The sequence below is a fragment of the Staurois parvus genome, unplaced genomic scaffold (assembly GCF_062004578.1).
Source record: "Staurois parvus isolate SC_StPar_1 unplaced genomic scaffold, SC_StPar_1.0 ptg001224l, whole genome shotgun sequence".
Lineage (NCBI taxonomy): Eukaryota > Metazoa > Chordata > Amphibia > Anura > Ranidae > Staurois > Staurois parvus.
In genome coordinates this window covers 1147239-1169297 of record NW_028319020.1, presented here as the reverse complement: position 1 = coordinate 1169297, position 22059 = coordinate 1147239, and the positions used below count along the sequence as shown (strand labels likewise).

Here is a 22059-nt window from a genome sequence, read left to right as displayed (position 1 = left end):
GGAATATGAATGGCCCAGTCATGTGAGGAATGAAGCCAAGATTCAGCAATACCAATTCAATCCTAGTTCTCTTCATGCACCAAACCTTCCAACTCACCTATTGTGCTGGGCAGACTTCTGACATTGGGGAACAAACACTTTCATTCACCGACACCTTGCCCATTCACCGACACCTTGTCCATTCACCGACACCTTGTCCATTCACCGACACCTTGTTCATTCACCACCACCTTGTTCTTTCACCGACACCTTGTTCACATGGATTTTGTGTATTTTTTATTTTCATACAAATGGTATCAATTCTACAGGTTGTTTGTTACATGGGAACTGTCTTATCATCTGCCACAGCCCTACCCCCATCTTTCCCCATTCCACCCCCCAATAAGTACTGACCCGTCTGATCTGTCTACTCCGTTATAACCAAATTCTCCCTCCCCCCTCCATCCTAGTTTATATACTCCTCCAGCCTTCCCATAAACCCCTCCCCCAGCACAGCAGACTCCCTTCCATTTAGGTGCAAACCATCTCTAGCATATAGGCTGAACCCCAATGAGAAGTCAGCCCAGTGCTCTAGGTCAGGACTCCATTTTTATTCTTCTCCTGCTATCAATGGCCAACCCGGTCCCAAACTTCATACATGTCTTTGGGGACCTCTGATCTCCTTATGAACTGTTTCTTCCATGATGAAGATCAGCCATGCAGTATATCTGAGGTGTATATCAGGGTGTGCTTCTTCCCCACATGAGAGCTGGGATGTCCAGCAACATTCATCTAGAAGACATTTCCCGCACTCAAAGTACTAATACACCTCCAGGGTGGTGTGGGATCCCTGATGTAAAGGAAGATAGGACTTTAGCGAAGAACATTTCCCTCACTCAGGACAGGAAAGTGGCTTCTCCTCCGTGTGAGATCTCTGATGTCTGTAAAGATGGAACTTCTGTTAAAAACATTTCCCGCACTACGGAGAGGAATACGGCTTCTTCCCTGTGTGAGATCTCTGATGTTTATGAAGAATGGACTTCTTTGAAAAACAGTTCCCGCACTCAGGACAGGAATACGGCTTCTCCTCTGTGTGAGATCTCTGATGTCTGTAAACATCAGACTTCTGTGAAAAACGTTTCCCACACTCAAAACAGGAATACGGCTTCTCCCCTGTGTGAGATCTCTGATGTGTGTGAAGACGGGACTTCTGTGAAAAACATTTCCGACACTCAGGACAGGAAAACGGCTTCTCCCCCGTGTGACATCTCTGATGCTTATTAAAACTGGACTTGTCTGAAAAACATTTCTCACACTCTGGACAGGAATACGGCTTCTCCCCTGTGTGAGATCTCTGATGTGTGCGAAGACGGGACTTCACTGAAAAACATTTCTCACACTCTGGACAGGAATACGGCTTCTCCCCTGTGTGAAATCTCTGATGTGTGTGAAGACTAGACTTATGTGAAAAACATTTCCCACACTCAGAACAGGAATATGGCTTCTCCCCTGTGTGAGATCTCTGATGTCTGTGAAGATTGGACTTCACTGAAAAAAATTTCCCGCACTCAGAACAGGAATATGGCTTCTCCCCCGTGTGAGATCTCTGATGTTTATGAAGAATGGACTTCTTTGAAAAACATTTCCCGCACTCAGGACAGGAATATGGCTTCTTCCCTGTGTGAGATCTTTTATGCACATTAAGACCATATTTAGATTGGAAACATTTCCCGCACTCAGTACAGGAGAAGCTCTTCCCTGTTGGAAGGCCGGCTTGGTCCCGCACAGTCTGAGGTTCCTCAGGATACGAGGAATCCGATGGTCCATCTACACTGGGTGGTGCCGGATGGATATTGGAGGGAACCGGGTTTTCTCCTGGACTATACTGTGTGATGTCCTCATCTTCTACTTTCCAGTCTGGAGACAAAGTGAGACAATCCTCGGAGGTTTTCCTCATCTCCCGGCCATGGACTAAAATACAAAGACAAAGAGGATTACTAGACAGGAGCTGATTGGTTCCCCCAAACCAGGACTCCGCCCACATCTGACAGCTTGGTCTCTGAGGAGCTTACAATTCCACCCTCAAGGGAACTAGGAAATGGCTCCTCTGATCTCCTACCAGGTCATTTCTTTATTCATGGACCTTAGTCAGAGAGTGAGGAAACAACCAGAACTGTCTTTTATAGGAGGGACAGTGATGAGGGGATTATAGGACGAGGGTCCCCACCCCCTCTATCACTCATCGCCATCTTCCCAACACAAGAAGTACTGCACTTCCTTATTTAGTAATGAAGAACAGCGGAGCTGAGCCCCACCAGAGGTCAGAGAGTGAGGATGGGGGGAGAACAACTAAGATGAAGACTAGACTGATCCTGAAGACCACCATCATTGGGGTATTGACTCCTCCCTCATTATCACTTTATGTTTATGGGTCCAAAGTTGGAGGATGTTATCACATTATTATCACCATGTAAAAGTCTGTGCTCCAATCACATCATCCGATATAAAATGTCCAGCTGGGAGGAAATGGGTGTAACAAAATAAAATCCATATTATGTGTATATATAGCAGTGGGGGGAGGGGGGAGAGCAGAAGTCAGGACTATGGAATGTACAACATAGAGTATATAGTGCAGGGGTCAGGAGTATGTAATGTACAACAGAGTATATAGTGCAGGGGTCAGGAGTGTGGAATGTACAACATAGAGTATATAGTGCAGGGGTCAGGAGTATGTAATGTACAACATAGAGAATATAATGCAGGGGTCAGGAGTATGTAATGTACAACATAGAGTATATAGTGCAGGGGTCAGGAGTATGTAATGTACAACATAAAGTATAAAGTGCTGGGGTCAGGAGTATGTAATGGACAACAGAGTATATAGTGCAGGGGTTTGGAGTATGTAATGGACAACAGAGTATATAGTGCAGGGGTCAGGAGTATGTAATGTACAACATAGATTATATAGTGCAGTTATCAGGAAGATATAATGAACAATATAGATTAAATAGTGAAGGGTTCAGAGTATGTAATGTACAACATAGAGTAAATTGTGCAGGGATCAGGAGTATGTAATGTACAACATAGAGTATATAGTGCAGGGGTCAGGAGAATGTAATGCACAACATAACATATATATTGCAGGGGTCAGGAGGATGTAATATACAACATAGAGTATATAGTGCAGGGGTTAGAAGTATGTAATGTTCAACAAAGTATATAGTGCAGGGGTCAGGAATATGTGATGTACAACAAAGACCATATAATGCAGGAATCAGGAGTATGTAATGTACAACATAGCCTAAAAAGTGCAGGGGTCTGTAGTATGTAATGTACAACACAGAGTAAATAGTGCAGGGATAAGGAGTATGTAATGTACAACATAGAGTATATAGTACAGGGGTCAGTGGTATGTAATGTAAAACAGTGTATATAGTGCAGGGGTCAGAAGCATGTAATGCAAAACTGAGTATATAGTGCAGAGGTCAGGAGTATGTAATGGACAACACAGAGTATATAGTGCAAGGGTCAGGAGTATGTAATGTACAATATAGATTATATAGTGCAGGGATCAGGAGGATATAATGTACAATATAGAGTAAATAGTGAAGGGTTCAGGAGTATGTAATGTACAACAGAGTATATAGTGCAGGGGTCAGGAGTATGTAATGTACAACATAGAGTATATAGTGCAGGGGTCAGGAGAATGTAATGCACAACATAACATATATATTGCAGGGGTCAGGAGGCGGTAATATACAATACAGAGTAAATAGTGCAGAGGTCAGGAGTATGTAATGTACAACATAGAGTATATAGTGCAGGGGTCAGGAATATGTGATGTAAAACAAAGACCATATAATGCAGGGGTCAGGAGTATGTAATTTACAACATAGCGTAAAAAGTGCAGGGGCCAGGAGTATGTAATGTACAACACAGAGTAAATAGTGCAGGGATCAGGAGTATGTAATGTACAACAGAGTATATAGTGCAGGGGTCAGGAGTATGTAATGTACAACATAGAGTATATAGTGCAAGGATCAGGAGTATGTAATGTACAACATAAATTATAAAGTGCAGGGGTCAGGAGTATGTAATGTACAAAATAGAGTGTATATAGTGCAGGGATCAGGAATATGTAATGTACAATATATAGTATAGAATGCAGGGGTCAGGGGTATGTAATGAACAATAAATTATATAGTGCTGGGGTCAGGAGTATGTAATATACAAAACATAGTATATTGTGAAGGGATCAGGAGAATGTAATGTACAACAAAGTATATAGTGCAGGGGTAAGGAGTATGTAATGTACAACAAACAGCATATAATGCAGGGGTCAGGAGTATGTAAAGTACAATAGAGTGTAAATAGTGCAGGGGTCAGGAGTATGTAATGTACAATATAGAGTGTATAAAGTGCAGGGGTCAGGAGTATGTAATGTACAACATAAAGTATATAGTTCAGGGGTCAGGAGAATGTAATGCACAGCATAGATTATATAGTGCAGGAGTCAGGAGAATGCAATGTACAACAGAGTATATAGTGCAGGGGTCAGGAGTATGGAATGTACAATATAAATTATACAGTGTAAGGGTCAGGAGTATGTAATGTACAACATAGAGTATATAGTGCAGGGGTCAGGATTATGTAATGTACAACATAGAGTATATAGTGCAGGGGTCAGGAGTATGTAATGTACAACATGGAGTATATAGTGCAGGGGTCAGGAGTATGTAATGTACAACATAGAGTATATAGTGCAGGGGTCAGGAGTATGTATTGTACAACATAGAGTATATAGTGCAGGGGTCAGGAGTATGTAATGTACAACATATAGTATATAGTGCAGGGGTCAGGAGTATGTAATGTACAATATAAATTATACAGTGTAATGGTCAGGACTAGAGATGAGTGAATCGAACCAGGCGAACCGGAATTCGATACGAATTTCAGGAAAAATTTGATTTGCGGCGAATCCGAATATCTGCCTACTTCGGGTGCGCGAATTATTTTTTTTCCCGATCAGCCGGCAAAAGTGTCCCTGCAGAGAGCTCCGCTATTTCTGACATTTCTCTGACAGTTCCTTCACATGTACAGCGGTTGAAACATTGTATCTATTAGTTTCCATTTAGGATACAGATGTTTCAACCGCTGTACATGTGAAGGAGCTGTCAGAGAACTGTCAGAAATAGAGGAGCTCTGCACATACACTTTTTGCCGGTTTGGAATTCTTATTTTCATCCTACTTCTTCTTCTTCTTCTTCATCCTCATCCTCAGAAGAAGAAGAGGATGAGGATGAAGAAGAAGAAGAAGTAGGATGAAAATAAGAATAATTCCAAGCCGGCAAAAAGTGTATCTGCAGAGCTCCTCTAAGTGTATCTGCAGAATGTCATTTATGGAAACAAATAGATACAATGTTTCAACCGCTGTATGGAGTGAATGTCCCAGAACTGTCAGAAATAGACAGAAACTGTCACAGAACTGTCCTTCTTCTCATCCTTCTCCTTCTTCTCATCCTTCTTCTCATCCTTCTTCTCATCCTTCTTCTCATCCTTCTCCTTCTTCTCATCCTTCTCCTTCTTCTCATCCTTCTCCTTCTTCTCATCATTCTCATCCTTCTCCTTCTTCTCATCCTTCTCCTTCTTCTCATCCTTCTTCTCATCCTTCTCCTTCTTCTCATCCTTCTCCTTCTTCTCATCCTTCTCCTTCTTCTCATCCTTCTCCTTCTTCTCATCCTTCTCCTTCTTCTCATCCTTCTCCTTCTCCTTCTTCTCATCCTTCTCCTTCTCCTTCTTCTCATCCTTCTCCTTCTTCTCATCCTTCTCCTTCTTCTCATCCTTCTCCTTCTTCTCATCCTTCTCATCCTTCTTCTTCTTCTCATCCTTCTCCTTCTCCTTCTTCTCATCCTTCTCCTTCTTCTCATCCTTCTCCTTCTTCTCATCCTTCTCCTTCTCATCCTTCTCCTTCTTCTCATCCTTCTCCTTCTCCTTCTTCTCATCCTTCTCCTTCTTCTCATCCTTCTCCTTCTCCTTCTTCTCATCCTTCTCCTTCTCCTTCTCCTTCTTCTCATCCTTCTCCTTCCTCATCTCCAAGGGCATTTAAATTAAAGGTACAGTGTTCTGCACTAATTTAAAGGCTCTCTGAAGCCTAGAAACCCTTTTTATAAGTTAACTTCGTAGCGAATAAATTCGCATCGAATCGAATTTCTTCCTGAAATTTGCCGAATCAGCCGAATCGAATTTTTGAATAATTCGCTCATCTCTAGTCAGGACGCATAATATTGGTATTCAGTAATCAGTGGAAGATTAAATGTTTACTGTAGACAAGTTGCAGAGATCCCACACCGCTGCCTCCCATCTCCTGAGACTGCACTCAGTGACTTGGGTCTGAGACACTACAGACATATCCCTCCACCCGGCACAGCCAGCAGACCACAGAGCAAGGAACCCTGGGAGAATTGTTCTGTCAGAGATCTTGCTGGACTCATAGACATTTATGGTGAAAATGAACATTTTGCTGGCAGCTGAACCCCAGAACCTCTATAAATCCAGTCTAGATACATAAATTGTGTCTGCAGCACAGAGAAGGAAGATTATCCGAGAGAAATCCAGGAATACAGGACGGGGAACACAGCTCAGGAAAGTGACCAGGGGATTACAGGCTGATATCACCCAGTCCCCGCCCTACTCTGGACCAATCAGTGAGCAGTATGGGTGGAGGAATGGATTTAGTGTTCATGACCCACCTGTGCTGATCTCTGTAGGAGTGTCCTCCTCTATAAATGTCCCCGTTATTCCATCCTCCTCCATAGACTGCTGATCATCCCTCACATACGCCTCTTCTTCTTCTGCTTTCACCTCAAATTCTATATCGATTGGATCTCCACTCTAAATCAAGGAAATGAGAGAAAATATCATCTGTAAAATATAAGGTCACATAAACATCCACACATCATCTCCACAAGTCCATGTTCTAGATTCTCCATCCCACCAACCTTGCAATGGTGAGGGATGGTGTGACCTTCTTGTGTGGAATCCCGGGAATACAGAGGACGGGGACATCTCTCTGGTGGGTTCCTGTAGCTGGATGACTCCACCATGGTGTCCTGGTACAGATCTTTGTGTTCTCTTAGAAGCTCTGTCTCCTCCATCCCCCCATCCTTATCCTCCTCCTCTTTTATCTCTTCTTTATCCTCAACTTTAGGATCTCTCAGGTTTCCACTCTGAATATATAATAAAAATGCCATCAATGGTAACAATGCAGATAATGTACAGATCCTAATGATACTATCAGTGATTGTTCCTCATCTACCTGATGATGGTGAGGGATGGTGTGACCTTCCTGTGTGGAATCCCGGGAATACAGAGGACGGGGACATCTCTCTGGTGGGTTCCCATGACTGGATTCATCTGTAGGAAACACACACACTGACTGAATCCATTGTTTCTATGTGTTTATCAGATGATGGGGGATCTAGGTGGATCCTCCGTACTGCTCTCTCCTTTACAATAAAGTCTCCTCTTACCCGGTGATGTGAGGGGCGGCTGATTGTCCATCATGACGTCCTTGTAGAGATCCTTGTGTCCTTCTAAATACTCCCACTCCTCCATGGAGAAATAGACAGTGACACCCTGACACCTTATAGGAACCTGACACACACAATGATACAGTCACCATCCAGACACATCCCTTGTCTGTTACTGGAGAATGTCCCAGAATTCCCGGCACCGCTCACCTCTCCTGTCAGCAGCTCCATCATCTTCTTGGTGACTTCTAGAATCTTCTGCATGTTGTGTCTCTCAGGGTTTAGGGAGTCACATGGAGGCACTGTGATGGTCATATGATCACCTGACTTCAGAAGAGGAAATCTCTGTATTGAGGGACCAATAGGAATATCATGTTAGACTCCCAGAATCCTCCTCACCTCTCCGGTCAGGTCTGTGTTTTATTAATAGAGATAAGAGTGATGTCATGTGACCTCCCAGAATCCTCCTCACCTCTCCGGTCAGGTCTGTGTTTTATTAATAGAGATAAGAGTGATGTCATGTGACCTCCCAGAATCCTCCTCACCTCTCCGGTCAGCAGGTAGATGATCTCCAGGGTGAGGTTTAGTATCTTCTCAGTCATGTGACTCCGGTCCTCCTCCATCCTCATTGGTGCCATCATGTGATCTATACAGGTCTCCTTGTAGACGGATAACTTTGGGAAATGAAAGTAAGAATGATTTGGATGGTATTGGTCACACAATAATAGGATGTGGATGTGAGGGGGGAATAGGAGGGTTGCTGGACATTTAGGAACTAATACAATCATGGGAAGATATTTAGTTGGGACTGTTTAATATTTCTTACATTTAGGAGGTCCCGGGACCCTCTTGTCCTGCCAGATCAGAAATCCCCTTTTCTCTGTTGGGTTTGTTTGGTCTCTGAACTGGTTTTGATGAGTATTAGATCTGCAGACAAGGAATGATAAATACGATCCTTCCTATGACTTGTTTGCTCTGAGGCAGTGCTGTGAGGTCAATGTCGGCTCATTATGATGTCCAGGAAGGGGAACGTGATGACTTTTCCTGGCTAATCAGGATAATTCTGTCTCTTCCCTCCAATGACAGCCTAGTGTGGGTAGAAGGAGGACAGGAGGGGGAGGGGTTTGGTTACCAAGTATACTGTAGTATCCAGGACATTGTACAGAGTGGTGGTGGGTTCCTGGGGCTCTGAATTCCAGCACCGGGCACTGCCAGAGCCTGTGTCATGGGAAGGTATTGGAGTGTCTCCTGAAGATGTATAGCACTGACCCCTGACTACCTTTTAGTCGATAATGCACCAACAGACCTCTTCTAAGAACAAGTGCCCACCAAGGTGTGAAGGATTGTCTTTTCAAAATAGATAGTGCCGCGCTCCCATGTACCAATATGTATATCTTATACTTTCAAAGTGCTAATGAATAGCTTTCAAGATACTGCATGTATCAAACAATTATTACTAGTGACTCAAAACATCATTGTGAATATTAATCTTCATGCAAGTGACATTAATAACTGATAATCCTAAGGTGATAGTGCCTATTAAAGTACAGTGATATACAAATCAGAAATACTCCTCTATTCTACTGTGATCCTTATATTTATATTGTGCAAACACATATATATTATGTGCACGTGCTTATGATATATTCAATAAAAAAAAAAAAAGAAAAAAAAAAAAAAAAAAAAAAAAAAAAAAAAGTCTTTCAAAATAGATGTGCAGGTGGATTCTTGGTTCCCTCTCGCCGAGTGCTTAATGGTCTCCCTATGTGCTCACCTCTATATTTGCCTGAATTAAATCCAGGCAAATACACTTTTTATCCTTCCAGGATAGATGGGATGGAATGATGCTCTTGAATTATCTCAGAAGGTGGATGTGGATTTATATTTGTTCTCCTGTAGCTGCTCATGAGTGGGTATACTGACCATCTCTCTGAGGATCTCCCAATTCCCCTCCTGGGGCTGTTTCCTTTTCCAGTCCTCCTTATATCAGCTCAAAGGGTGTTGTTCAATTGAGAAAGGAAGACAAACAGACCATAGTGTCTTATCCTTGTGCAAAAAGGGGGTTTATTGCTGCCAGTTGCACAGTAGTATACAATTGTAGTCCAGCATAAATGTGCTCTGCCTCTGTTCCTGCAGTGCTGTCTACCTGTGTCTGTATTCAGATCACCGAGCCTCTCCAGTGCAATGTCGTGACGTCAGAGCCCCTCCCCTACGCGTATCGTCACAGGGTCACGTGACTTCATCAGGGGGAATGATTGTCCTTCTTCATTCCACTTGGTATACTGGAAAATAATATATGACCAGTGAGATGGTAAGAAGGTGAAGGTTGCCTTCCTTTCCTGGTAGGAGTTCTGTAAGAAGGTCTGGAAAGTAAGAGGACAACCAGAGACCAAGAGCCCCCCTCCCTACCTCAGTGTCCCCCTGAGCCTGACAAACTTTTCTTTCCTCAGAGCCCTGCTCCCCACCAACCCTATCCACCCAGATTCCTTCACCTACTCTACCCCCTAAAAGCCTTTGAACTCCACTACTCTCTCAGGGGCCCCAATGTTTCCCATCCTCAGTAACCCCTGAGAGACCCCCTCAGCTCCTCTACTTCTATCAGAATTTCCCTCCCTCTGACACCAATGATGGAACATATTCTTCATGGCAGGCTGGGGAATGTTTTCTTCCTCCTGACCAGCAATGTAAGGGGCTCTATGCTCCATACTCCTGACCCCGGCACTCTATCATTGTGTTGGCTGCATATTGCAATGATTGCCCATTGGCTGCCTGTGTAGTGTACCAACTGTTCACTGTCTGCTACCCCTCTCTGCAATCCCTCCACTGGCTTCCACTCACCCAACGAATTATACCCAAAATACTAACAACTTACAAAACCATCCACAACTCTGCCCTCCGCTGCATCACCAACCTGGTCTCAAAATATCAACCAAACCGCTCTCTTTAATCCTCCCAAGACCTCTACTATCTACTTACTGTGTCACCTCCTCCCATGCTCACCTCCAGGACTTCTCCTGAGCTTCTCCAATCCTATGCAACTCCTTACCACAATCTGTCCGGCTGTCTCCCAATCTATCCACCTTTAGATGATCCCTGAAAACCTCTTTAAAGAAACCTATCCTGCTTCTACTTAGTAAACTGCCATTTATTTCTTCCATCAGCTCCTCCCCCCACAGCTATTACCTTTTGTATCACTCAACCCTTCCTCCTAGATTGTAAGCTCTCAGGATCAGGGCCCTCTGTTTCCTCTGGTACCAAATTGTATTGTAACTGTAATGTCTGCCTTCCTTTTGTACAGCGCTGCGCAAACTGTTGGTGCCATATAAATCCTGTATAATAATAATGATTGCCCATTGGCTGCCTGTGTAGTGTCATCATTGCCCTTTGCAGGCCATGTATGGTCAGGATGGTCCTTGTCTTGTCTATTTATTGTCAGTGCTGTTTGTTTAGAGGACCATATTACTAGAATTTATCTCCACAATGAGGAGAATGTTCCGGCCCCGGAAGTGGGGGAATGTTCTGCCCCTGAAGGGGTTCATCTGGGTTCCCACACTATATATGTGTGTATCATCATCATCTGGAGATAAAAGACGTCACAGTGACTATGGAGGAAGAGGACGGACGTGACTATGGAGGAAGAGGACGGACGTGACTATGGAGGAAGAGGACGGACGTGACTATGGAGGAAGAGGACGGACGTGACTATGGAGGAAGAGGACGGGCGTGACTATGGAGGAAGAGGACGGGCGTGACTATGGAGGAAGAGGACGGGCGTGACTATGGAGGAAGAGGACGGGCGTGACTATGGAGGAAGAGGACAGACATGATAGGGGGTTACTGGGTGTAAATAGAACATAAAATCTTATTACCTCCTCTGCTGCCACTTCCACCAAGGTCTCCTCACCACTTCATATGGTATGGAACTTCTTGTCTTTATTCCAGATGATTTCCTGTCTGTGCCTGACATCACTTCCTGTCTGTACCTGACATCACTTCCTGTCTGTGTTCTACAATAACTTCCTTTCTGGATAGAAGTGAGATCACCACCTTGTGGATCTCAGAGGAAATGCAGCCTCGAGAAAAATTAAAATATCCATTCCTGTGGTTTCTATGAAAGATCAAAAATAACTTAAAAAAAAATCTGAGAAAAAATAAATCTAGCTCTTATGCAACCAACTATTTATTTTCCAATATTTTTATTGAAATTTTTCAAGTTACAGAAAATGTAATAGACAAGTGTCATGTTATAAGGTATGAAATCTCCCCAACAAACAGGCGGATGAATAAACAACAGACATCCCGCAGGGAAGCAGGAAATGTGTGCAATAATGACTGGAGACGTCACATAGAACATTCCCAGCATTAAGTCCACCTTGTACAGGGGAAGCAATAATAGGAGACATATGGATCACACAGAGCATTCATCATACACACCACACATAGTGCACAACACATACAACATGGAACTACACTAGCACCAGAACATGGAAAATAAAAGAGACAGCAGAAAGGAAGAAAAGAGGGTAACAGTAATGAGAGGAGAGAGGGGAGGAAGAGGAAGAGGAAAGGAGTGGGGAGAGGGGAGGAGAGGGGAGGGAAGGGGAGGAGAGAGGAGGGGAAGGGAGAGGGAGGAGGAGAAGAGAAGAGAAGAGGAGAGGAGAGGGGAGGGGAGCCAAATCAGGAAGTACTAGGGCACGGAGATGTATGGACTCCACGGATCCCACGTTTTATCACACATGTTGGTATTATGATGTAAAACACAGGTGAGTCTGTCGTTAATCAGGATCCAATCTCATTTGTTCTGAACATATTGAAGCGGAATAATTGATCTCTTCTAATATTCAGCAATTATTATTATTATTATTATACAGGATTTATATGGCACCAACAGTCTTCGCAGCGCTGTACAATATAAGGGGGGCGGTACAATTACAATACATTTCAGTACAGAAGGAATAGGAGGGTCCGGCTCGTGGAGCTTACAATCTGAAGTAAAGGGGGAGGGGATATAAAAGGTGATAGCTGTGTAGGGAACTGTTATTTTATACACTAGTTGTGGTTTGTTTACATCCATATACAGCCACTACCATAGAGGTCCCATTACAGACAAGTCCCTAGGTGTGCTTCCTGCCCCTACAAGGAGGTCAGGAAACCCCAGGATGTTATATAGTTGTTTTCCAGGAAGTATCAGGCAGAGGGTTCCAGCCTTCCATGTGCTATGTATCTGGGGAGAACTGTATGGGAATTCTGTGAGTAATGATCCAGATTAACAAGGCTGCCATCTATGTAGTTGTTACTGAAGCAGATTAGGTCTGCCTCTGTTATATTTCAACTTCTGTATAGGAACCCTAATATCTCTGTAAGGGAGAGAGTTGTGGTTCATTATCATTATTCTATTTACACTGCAGAATCCTTATAGTTGTCTATATATATTGTGGCAGTGCGGTGTCCTGCCACGGTCAAAATAAAGCTGAAAACCCTGGATTCTTAACCAGGCAGGTTGAGGGGCTCCAGAGAGTTGATATATTGCAGAGGAAACTGGCTTTTCAGTTTCCTCATATATTCATTAAGTCTGTTTTGGGATCTGGAGCCTGGAGATTTCAAAGAGATCTGGGAGGGATGAAATCTCCAATCCGGGGTCCGTGTTTTGAGAACCCCCAGCACACTGATTGAACAGGTGTGTGCAGGCCTTTTTATAGAGTCCTAACCATAGTTCTGGGCTCCACCCCGGCAGCTAGGAGTAAGCAGGGCTCCACCCCGGCAGACGGAGTCAGGAGGGCTCCACCCCGGCAGACAGGAGGTCTCTGCCTTGGAGTCAGGTGAAAGCCAGACTAGCTGTGTGCTAGTGGCCATAATTTGGGAAGAGTCTGCAGGAGACAGACAGTGAACTGTGTACAAGCCAGGAGGCTGAATCTTTGTTGGTATTTCTTGATGGTGGATACCCCTGCGTGGGAAGCATTTGTGTTATTTGAACTTTCTTTAAATAAAAGTGGGCAAAAAAGCCCTTAAAGAAGCGAGTTGCTGTGTGCTTAAACAAGAAAAGCTCTACCAGTTGAAGCGAGTGCCCACATATGGTGGAGGATGCGGGCAGAATTAGAGATCCCAGCAAGGAAGTAAGTTCATGTGTTGAACTGTGTTTGGTGCATGACTCTGCACTATCAGTGTGTGCAGGTGAGGAGATCCTGCAAGAGAAAAGGAACTTGCCTTAAAGAGACAGTGCTCCATTGTGTACCAGGACTGTGCAAAAGTGTTGTGGAGTGACTGCAAAGATGGGGCGGTCAAAACTCAAAAAAGAAGCAAGATTTTCTGAAATGAGAGACAGAGCCCTGTGGCTGGAGGGGTTGTTACCACCAGAACAAGCCCCATACATGGCTGCACAAAGTTTGCCACAGTGGGAAGTGCATGCTGTTGTCCCTGGCAATGCTGCTGAAAGAAAACCAGTTTTCTGTGTGCAGAGTACTAAGCCTGAAAGAGGATGCAGTGTTGGAAGTTCGGCTAAGATACTGCCGCAAGAGCGCTGTTTGCGGTGCAGTGAATGGGGGCACACTGTCTCCAAGTGCCCTTTATCCAAGCTTCCAGTACAAGGTGACAGAACCAGACAAAGGTCTGGGTATGCAATTGGGAAGCCTGCTTGGAGTTCCAGGAAGGATCAGCAGGCTGCCCAAAAATTTCAGAAAAATGTGGTTGCCCATAGCAACACCTGTGACTTCAGGCCTGCGGACCCTGTGAGAGAAGTGTCATCTACAGAGGATTGCGGCAACGCAGAGATGAGAGTTCAGCGCATCTGGAGGAACCCACAAAGTTCAGCTGGGAGAGTGCCATCTCCCATAGCAACAGGAGAAAGCCTGCCAACCAGGAGAAGGGGCTACAAGGAAGATGTGGTTCCTTATCCCAAGAAGGTTATCTGTGGAACCATACCCTGCCTGGAATGTGGTCAGTTTGGGCATGGTATCTTTACCTGCCCCATATTATGGAATACCACTGATGAGGGTGCTACTGGGCAAAAGTCTTCATCTGCAAGCCCAGATTCATGTTTAAAAATGTTGGCAGCCACCCCTAGCAACAGTGAAGAAGTACCTGTTGTGCCTGCAGGGGGTGCCAAGGAGTCAGAAGTGCCTGCCACAGTATCATCCTATAGCTGCATGGATGAACTGGCTGGCCAAAGCCAAGCGGAGGAGATGACAGAAAGGATCCAGATCCCACGCACTCAAGTGAAGGTGACGCCTGTTACAGTGGTGGGTAAGACTGTTACTTTTGAGATAAATGTGAGAGACACTAATGCACTGATTGAGACTGACTTTGAGACACTCTGCTATAAATATGGGATACTCCCAGTTGGGAAACCCACTGCTGGTGATTGTGAGAAAGACTTGCCTCTGTATAATGCTTTTAGTAGGGAGGCAACGGTTAAAAATGTCAATGTGAAGAGTACTGATATTGGGGTTGCACCAATGTCCTCTAAAGACAATGCTGAATTAAATGTAGTAGGGGTGACCACTAAGCAGGATGTGTTATCTCCCCTAGCAACGGTGGTTAAGGTAACCCAGGATAACTATGGTGTTGCTCTGGTGGACCAGAGCGTATCTGAATTGAGTGATGAGAATTTGTTATTTCAGTGTGGCAATGGTGAATCTAAAAGGTATGAATGTATTCATAATGATGGGTCAATGCAATCCACTAATGCAAAAGTTTTTGTAGTGAATGACACGCCACTAGGTCACGGTGGTTTGAGTGTGAAATTGCAACCTGCTGTGCCTAGAAAAGGAGTCTCCCAGTGTGATATGGATTATGAAGATATAGGTAATGGGTCTGATACAGAGCCACTCTGTCCCTCTGTGTCTCCTTCAGCGGTTGGAGTGGTACTGCGTAGTACCTCTGATGGGATCACAGGGACGATGGACTGGGACAGATGGGCAACAAGCTTGTTGGCGTTAATAAAAGATACCTCTGTTGCCAACAATGAAGTGGACACAACTTCTGCTGTGCTGAATAGAGTGACTGTGGAGCAGCTATTAGTCCAGGGCGCTCCTGTCGCTGCCAAAATTAACTCACTGCTGGTAAAAGGCACCATTGAGGATAAACGCTCAGCAGAAGTTTTGCCCACAGCCCATAAAGGAGTTAATGGTGTGGTATACCAAACTGATATCCATAGAAAAGCCGTGGAAGAGCTCATTGACACTGAGCCTCAGAGTATTTGGGTGAATCCCACACCTGGTTACGCTCTGGGAGAGCCCCAGGTTATTGTGTTGGGTACCTTGAGCCGAGAGGAAGCCTCTTTAAGAAGCACCACCTCTGAGGCATCAGTAAATGAGGGTCTCCATGTCTCCAGGAAGGTCTTGTGTGCGGAATCAGGCTGTCTTTTTATAACAGACCTGCTGATGGAAATGTTAGCCTTCTGGAGTGTACAGCCGGTGTATACCTTGCTGTCTCTTCCATGTTCGGGGGAGCTGGTACAGTGGGGTCCCGCTAATTGGAGCTTGGTATTACAGGCTATACAAGACAAAGATGGTCAATATAGGAATTCTGTGATACCATCCTTGTTGGTAATGGTGAAAATTGTCTTTCAGTGCATTGCTGGGTTGCTTCATAGCAGTAATCTGTATGAGAGGCACACCAGAGTACTGTTGGACAGGACAGAGGTTTTGGCAGAAGTGCCAGAAGACACATGTATATGTGATGTGGTTGGGGTCGTCTACCCAAATGTAGAATTATGTAAGGATGGTTTGGCATCAGGACAGTTGCTGGCAGAGTCTTTTGTGACAGCGAAGTCAATGGGTAGTGATGTTTCCATGGGAGACACCCACTCCGCTGTGTGTAATTCCTCTCCAGAAACTGCCCTGCCAACTACTAGTGAACTGAGTTCTGACAAGAGTATTTTGGCTAATGATAAAAAGGGAAATGTGTTGATGAATTTGGATTGTCTGATTACTATGTGTGATAACAAAAAGAATGATAGACCTGGTGGTCAAGTTGACATGGTAGCTGGTCATCCCGGAAAAGGTAATGAGTGCTTAACAGACACAAGACAGGTTAAGAGTATAGTAATAGGCCCCCTACAGGTTCAGGAAGGTCACTCTGGAAAAGTTTTCCAAAGGTCCAGTAAATGCCCAAGTTGTAAGAATGAAAGGTCTAAGGGAACTGGCCCAAAGCTTAACAAGGGGATGTTAAAAGAGTTTGATGGCACAATAAAAGAGCCCATGTCTGTTACTAAAGGGTCTAAAAATATAACCCCATCAAAATTAAATAAAGCAAAAAGGGATGGTCTAGAGGAATTTGAGGGAGCACGTTGTAATATTACAGGTACCAGGCACTTAAAGCTTAGGAGTCAACCCCAGGTTACAAAGGGTACTGAGATTTGTAAACCCCCTAGTGGTAAAAGGACTAGCATAGTCTTAAGGAAATTAGAAAGACTGCGCTTTTGGAAGCGCACTCGTAAAAAGGCACGGGGAAGTAGTAAAGCCCAAGTAAGGGGAGACGGGAAGTCACCTCTTGGGGCAGGGAGTAGTGTCTCCCTTTGGTGAAAATGAAGTCAGCCAGGATTGGACCTTTACAGGTGATAGCCCGCACAGAAGGTCTAAAGCAAGGGTTTTAGGTTTGTGTGTTCCGCCCCCTACGGGGTCAAAACAAAGGGGGGGGGATATGTGGCAGTGCAGTGTCCTGCCACGGTCAAAATAAAGCTGAAAACCCTGGATTCTTAACCAGGCAGGTTGAGGGGCTCCAGAGAGTTGATATATTGCAGAGGAAACTGGCTTTTCAGTTTCCTCATATATTCATTAAGTCTGTTTTGGGATCTGGAGCCTGGAGATTTCAAAGAGATCTGGGAGGGATGAAATCTCCAATCCGGGGTCCGTGTTTTGAGAACCCCAGCACACTGATTGCACAGGTGTGTGCAGGCCTTTTTATAGAGTCCTAACCATAGTTCTGGGCTCCACCCCGGCAGACGGAGTCAGGAGGGCTCCACCCCGGCAGACAGGAGGTCTCTGCCTTGGAGTCAGGTGAAAGCCAGACTAGCTGTGTGCTAGTGGCCATAATTTGGGAAGAGTCTGCAGGAGACAGACAGTGAACTGTGTACAAGCCAGGAGGCTGAATCTTTGTTGGTATTTCTTGATGGTGGATACCCCTGCGTGGGAAGCATTTGTGTTATTTGAACTTTCTTTAAATAAAAGTGGGCAAAAAAGCCCTTAAAGAAGCGAGTTGCTGTGTGCTTAAACAAGAAAAGCTCTACCAGTTGAAGCGAGTTCCCACAATATATATAGATCCGTGTTTTCACCTGCATAAGACTGTCAGGTGAACTTTCTGTTAATTGCAGTAATACTGCTATGTATAGTTACTTTAGGTTGTCTACCTGTTACATTCCTAGAAAGGGGTGAGTCTCCTCAATTGCAGGATCCCTATTCTAGGTGGAGGCACTGCCATTTGTATTATCACAACCCCCTCTTCCATATAGCGAAGGCTCAGGATTGCCTATTCATATACAGGTTAGCGCCATAGCTTGTTTGGTGTGGGCCATTTCACATAACCCCCCCCAAAACAGGGCTACATTTGGAGGCACTGCTGAGATCGAAGTGGGTTTAATAGTCAGTCATGGAGGAGCAACACGAAGAAAAGTGGCGCCCTCAACCTACTCCTAGAAGGAGGTACCTTCCCTCTGTCCCACCAAACGTCAGAGTAAAAGAAGAACAAATGCCAGTTAACTATTCTTATCAGGAAGATGCCAATATTTCACAATCTAGTGAGAATGCTGTTGGCACTTTAAATCAACTGACTGAGATGCTAGCACAAGGGTTACAGGCGGCACATTATAGAAAGCTAAAAGTGTTCTCTGGTAATGTTCCTGTACCACAAGGAGAAGAAGCTTTCGAAGTTTGGAAAGAGCACACCCTTCAATGCTTGAAAGAATGGTCCTGCTCAGAGGAAGGCAAGCGTCAGCGTGTTATGGAAAGTCTGCGATCTCCAGCAGCAGAACTAATCCGCTTGTATCGAGATACCCATGAGGGGGTAAGTGCAACAGACTATATACAAGTACTGTCTGACCATTTTGAACCATACTATGACCTTGAACAGATGGTTGCTGACTATCGTATGACCCGTCAGAAAGAAGGAGAGAGTGTTTCCACTTTCATTAATCGATTGCAGTTACTGTTGTCACGTCTGGTGTATCACACTGCTATACATCCTGATGCAGTGAATTCAATGAGAACTAGTCAATTAGTACGGGGGTTGTTACCTCATCATCCTCTCGCACAGCTCCTCAAAGTGAAGAAATCTGATGATGATCTTCCTCTTCATGGACTAATGAAGTTAGTGAAGAAATTGGAAGCTGACATTCAGTTTAGCACCCCTAAGAAAGTGAAACAACCTTTTAAAGAGGACCTCCCTTCTCGTCCTGTTCAAAATGATCAACCTGAATTCACTCGGTCCAAGTCTTCCATTAACAAGCCCGTTGCATTACACAGAGGGAGAGACTCTAGAAAGTGCTTCAGGTGTGGTCAGACGGGCCATTCAGCTAGACAATGTCATGACGATTATGAGGGAATGGTGCAAAGTGTGTCATTCCCTGTACAAAAGCACAAAGGACGACTGAAATATTCAAAGTCAGGATCAAAACAGCCTATCATAGGCTCCAAGTCCATTGTTAACGTTACTGTCAACAGACTTAAAACTTCAGCTTTGTCTGACACTGGGTCTCAAGTTACCCTTATCTATCGTTCCTTCTATCAGAAGCATTTGAGCAACACACCACTTCAATCTACTGGACAGATGAAATTGTGGGGGTTGAACTCTAAGTCATACCCTGTTGATGGAAGCCTGCGCATAATTGTTACTGTACCTGGTTTAGAGGACAAAGGTGTTCCTCCCATGGAGATCACTGCACTTGTGTGTCCCGACACTGGGGACTCCAATGCCGCTCCTGTGATATTAGGTACTAATTGTAAAGCAGTACATTGTGCTTTTCAGAAGTTTATTGAAGGAGGTCGAACTGCTTCTTTTGATCAAATTGAACTGTCTTCTGATCTTAAAGAGCTTTGTAATGTCCTCTCTGTTGGCTATCAACACGGAGTGGTGTATCACATCGGTAGGCATGCAGTGGAAATTCCTCCAGGGGGAGAGAGAATACTAAGGGTTTCCTCCAGCATTGCTCCTGAGCTACTTAGAGATGGCAGTTACGTCCTTATGGAAACACCTGAAGAGATGATCAACAAAGAGGGGTGGAAGGTGATTCCTGAAAGGAAAGACTGGAGGGCCAGAGTGGACCTATCTACAGTTGTGACTGTGAGAAACTGTTCACCCTACCCCGATATAATTGATCCTTACCAAAAGGTAGCCCATTGCTATCCTGTTTTTGGTGTTAACCCCTATGCTGAAGTGTGCAAAGTGCAAGTTGAAGGTACCGCTCCTACTGTTGAATTTGATCTGACTGACCCAAACTTATCAGAGCTTTGGGGTCACAGATTGACACAGCAGTTATCAGGATTACCAGAAGTATTTTCTATGGATGAAATGGATGTAGGCTGTGCCAAAAGTGCTCAACACACTTTCAGGCTAACAGATGCCACTCCCTTCCGGGAAAGGCCCAGAAGGATAGCTCCAAAGGATGTTGATGAGCTCAGACAGACCTTACGTCAGATGAAAGATCAGGGGATCATTGCGGATAGTAAAAGTCCCTATGCTTCACCTATTGTTGTGGTAAGAAAGAAGTGTGGATCTATTCGCCTATGTGTGGACTATCGAACCCTGAATCGAAGGACAATACCTGATCAGTATACACTACCCAGGATAGAAGAGGCTTTGGAAGCTCTGAATGGAAATCAGTGGTTCACAGTTCTTGATTTGCGGTCAGGGTACTATCAGGTTCCAATGGCTCCTGAAGACCAAGAGAAAACAGCCTTCATATGTCCTTTGGGCTTCTATCAGTTTACCCGCATGCCACAAGGCATAAGGGGTGCACCAGCAACATTTCAAAGATTAATGGAACGCGTTTTGGGTGATTTAGTGCCACGAGAGTGTCTTGTGTACCTCGATGACATTATTGTATTTGGAGCTTCATTGGAGGAACATGAAGAACATCTCATGTGAGTGTTGCATCGTCTAAAGGAGGAAGGGCTGAAGTTGTCTTCAGACAAGTGTAAGTTCTGCTGTTCATCTGTTACCTATGTAGGCCACATTGTTTCTGCTGAAGGAGTGGCCACAGATCCTGCCAAAGTTGAAGCAGTTGTGAATTGGCCACGACCTCAGAATATCACAGAGTTACGTTCATTCCTTGGATTCTGTGGTTATTACCGCAGATTTGTAGAAGGATATTCCAAAGTGGCCAAGTCCCTACATGACTTGTTGAAGACTGATTCGAGCGGTCAAGAAAAGCAGAAGAAATCCACCAAAAATCCTTTTGGCGATAAGTGGACTTCAGCCTGTGAGGATGCCTTCATTCAGTTAAAGAAGAAGTTAACAGAGGCACCCGTTCTGGCCTATGCTAATGCTCGAAAGCCGTATGTTCTCCATGTAGATGCTAGCTTTGAAGGACTGGGTGGAGTGTTGCACCAGGAGTATCCAGCTGGGTTGCGACCCGTCGCCTTCATCAGTCGAAGCCTCACAGTTAGCGAGCGCAATTACCCAGTTCACAAGTTGGAATTCTTAGCTCTCAAATGGGCTATTGTCGATAAGTTACATGATTATCTTTATGGAGCAGCTATCGAAGTAAGAACGGATAACAATCCTTTGACATATGTCTTAACCACAGCAAAACTAGATGCCACTGGACATCGCTGGTTGGCTGCTCTATCAAATTATCAATTCACCTTGAAATACAAACCTGGTCCAAAAAACATTGGTGCAGATGCGTTATCCAGACGCCCTGGGTTAACGCCTGTCTCTGAAGACAATGAATGGGAGGAAGTCCCTGGTCCCGGTGTTGGAGCACTATGTTCTATGGCTGCAGTAGTGGACGATAACATGGCTTTCTCAGAGATGCGGCTCATAGACTCCATAGGAAGTGGACCTGATGCTGTACCAGACATGTTTGCTTACCCAGCAGCCCTTGGCTCATTTGAGAACTGTTCTATATCTCCTCAGCGGATGATTAAGAGTCAAAAGGCTGACCCTTTGATTGGACCTTTATATAGAGCAGTTAGTGTTAATGATCCAGAGATATTGAAGAAAACCTTGCCTGCTGAATGTAGCTCATTTCTGAGAGACTGGGATAAATTCAGGATTGAAAAGGGCCTACTCTACCGTGTGACTCTGTATCATGACCACCCAGGGAGACGTCAACTGGTTCTCCCTTATTGTTTTCGAAAGATGGTTTTCAGAAGTCTACATGATCTTCATGGTCATTTGGGGCCTGAGAAGACCTATGGCTTGATTCAGGACCGCTTTTATTGGCTCAGAATGAGAGAAACTGTGACTAGCCTTTGTAGAAGGTGCCTCCGTTGTCTGAGACGAAAAACCCTCCCAGTTTGAGCTGCCCCAATGGGACATTTACAGAGTTCAGGCCCCATGGATTTGGTCTGTATCGATTTTCTATGCATTGACAATGATTCAAGAGGAATTGGGA

General features: G+C 44.6%; 1 protein-coding gene across 1 annotated transcript in view; it reads right to left on the bottom strand.

The window, feature by feature from the left end:
- Nucleotides 1-1946, bottom strand: part of LOC149438045 (uncharacterized) — a 132906-nt gene extending 130960 nt beyond the window's left edge. Inside the window, 1 exon segment of the mRNA XM_089660316.1 lies at nucleotides 1361-1946. Coding sequence (XP_089516442.1) covers nucleotides 1361-1936 — 576 coding nt within the window. The 5' untranslated portion in view covers nucleotides 1937-1946.
- Between the last annotated feature and the right edge of the window lie 20113 nt (nucleotides 1947-22059).